At 54.7% G+C, this 1,451-nt stretch overlaps 1 protein-coding gene across 1 annotated transcript; it reads right to left on the bottom strand.

Moving 5' to 3' along the window:
• Positions 1–897: 897 nt before the first annotated feature.
• Positions 898–1,451, bottom strand: GGTG_14380 (hypothetical protein; the record flags this gene model as incomplete). The annotated part of the gene is made up of 2 exons (XM_009232307.1): positions 1,344–1,451; positions 898–1,052 (listed from the first exon to the last, which is right to left on the bottom strand). Coding segments are annotated over exons 1-2 (159 nt in total), but the record flags the coding sequence as incomplete, so codon positions are not given.

Below are 1,451 nucleotides of genomic sequence, written 5' to 3'. Positions count from 1 at the left end.
GGNGGNGGAGCCACCGGCCCGCAGCTTCCGCTGCCCGCCTGAGACCTCGCCTGACTTTTGGACAAGCCCTGGTAATCAAAAAGACAAAAAGTAGCAGATCAAAACAAAGGAACAAAATAGCAACCGGAACGAACGGGGTGGCGCAGGGCTAGCCTCGAGGTGTTTGCTTTTTTTTTTGTCTCGTTTCTCTCACGAACCCCTCTCAGCAATTTCGAAGGCAGAAAACGAAGGAAATAAGTGCCCCGGGGTCGAGCTCCCGTATTAACTGATCGCAATATTACTTTTCTTCATGCTGGTGGTGCTCGCCCCATTTCGCTTCCTGGGCTGAGAGCGCCGAGTGGGCGGATTCGTGGCTTGCCTGCCCAAAAGGGGCTCCACTCTCGACGCTAGTATCCTTCATTTTCCCAATCCAATTCACATGGCTTCATCTTTTTTGAAATCTTCTTTTGATTTTCTTCAGGCGCCCTCATCCCCCCTCCATCTCGTTCTTCTCTTGCTTCCGCATGAGCCAAAAAAAGATTGCAATCCCTTCCCTTGTGGAACAGAGCGCCCCTCTCCTCCCCTCCCCCCGATCCCGCCGCAAACCAACGCACGAGCGTTCGTCAAGGTGCGCGCGGGCTCCCGGTGCAAAACACTAGCGATTGATTGAAGTGATTGCGTGCAACGGGAAGGACGGGACAGAGAGCTGAGCAAGGACCGCCGATTGAGGGGACGGCATCGGGTTGACGATGAGGATGATTGCCCGGAAGGAGACTGATCAACTGGAATAGGGCCCGGTTTGACATTCATTGACAAGAGATGTCAAGAGAGCGCGACATGCAACGTGGTCCGTGCCGTGCGTTTCGTTCGATAAAGTTTATGGACCGAGAAAAAATAGCGAGCAAAGAGATCACACACAGGCTGACAAATAATGCTGCTTTTCTTCTTTGCACAGCGCCAACGATCAGCGGCTTGCACCGCACTATCGAGCCAAGCAACTTCCAGCGAAACGGCTTTGCCTTCCCGTAATGAAATCTCCCTGTAGACGAACAAAGCTCCGGTTTCGCGCGGCACTATTTTGCCCGTAAGCTCATCATCCGTTCTTTTGGTGGTACTACATACCACTTTCACCAACGGACAGGAAAGCCAGCCCGAACCGAAAGAAACGGATGGAAGGAAGGGGGGGTGTACGTGTTTCTCGTCTCTCGCAGCCGAAGGCGTGCGCGCCCCGCCAGCTGGCAGCCAACACTTTTGGACGTCCGCGCCCCCTCGCGCGCGCACGTCCAACGGCTGCAAGGCTGCGAACACTCATGTTCCTCCTGATTGATTGTGTGGGTGGAGTCTTCATCCGAGCATTAACACACCCATATCGGCGAGGCCGGGAGCCTGTCAGGCAGCCCGTCCCCCCCGCTCAGGGTCTTTGTTTCTTTCCTGCTGTGCTGTTGGAAACACTGCCCCTAGGTGCCTAATCT

The sequence above is a fragment of the Gaeumannomyces tritici genome (genome assembly GCF_000145635.1).
Source record: "Gaeumannomyces tritici R3-111a-1 unplaced genomic scaffold supercont2.336, whole genome shotgun sequence".
NCBI lineage: Eukaryota > Fungi > Ascomycota > Sordariomycetes > Magnaporthales > Magnaporthaceae > Gaeumannomyces > Gaeumannomyces tritici.
The sequence above is the reverse complement of the archived record's forward strand: the minus strand, read 5'-3'. Positions and strand labels throughout refer to the sequence as shown.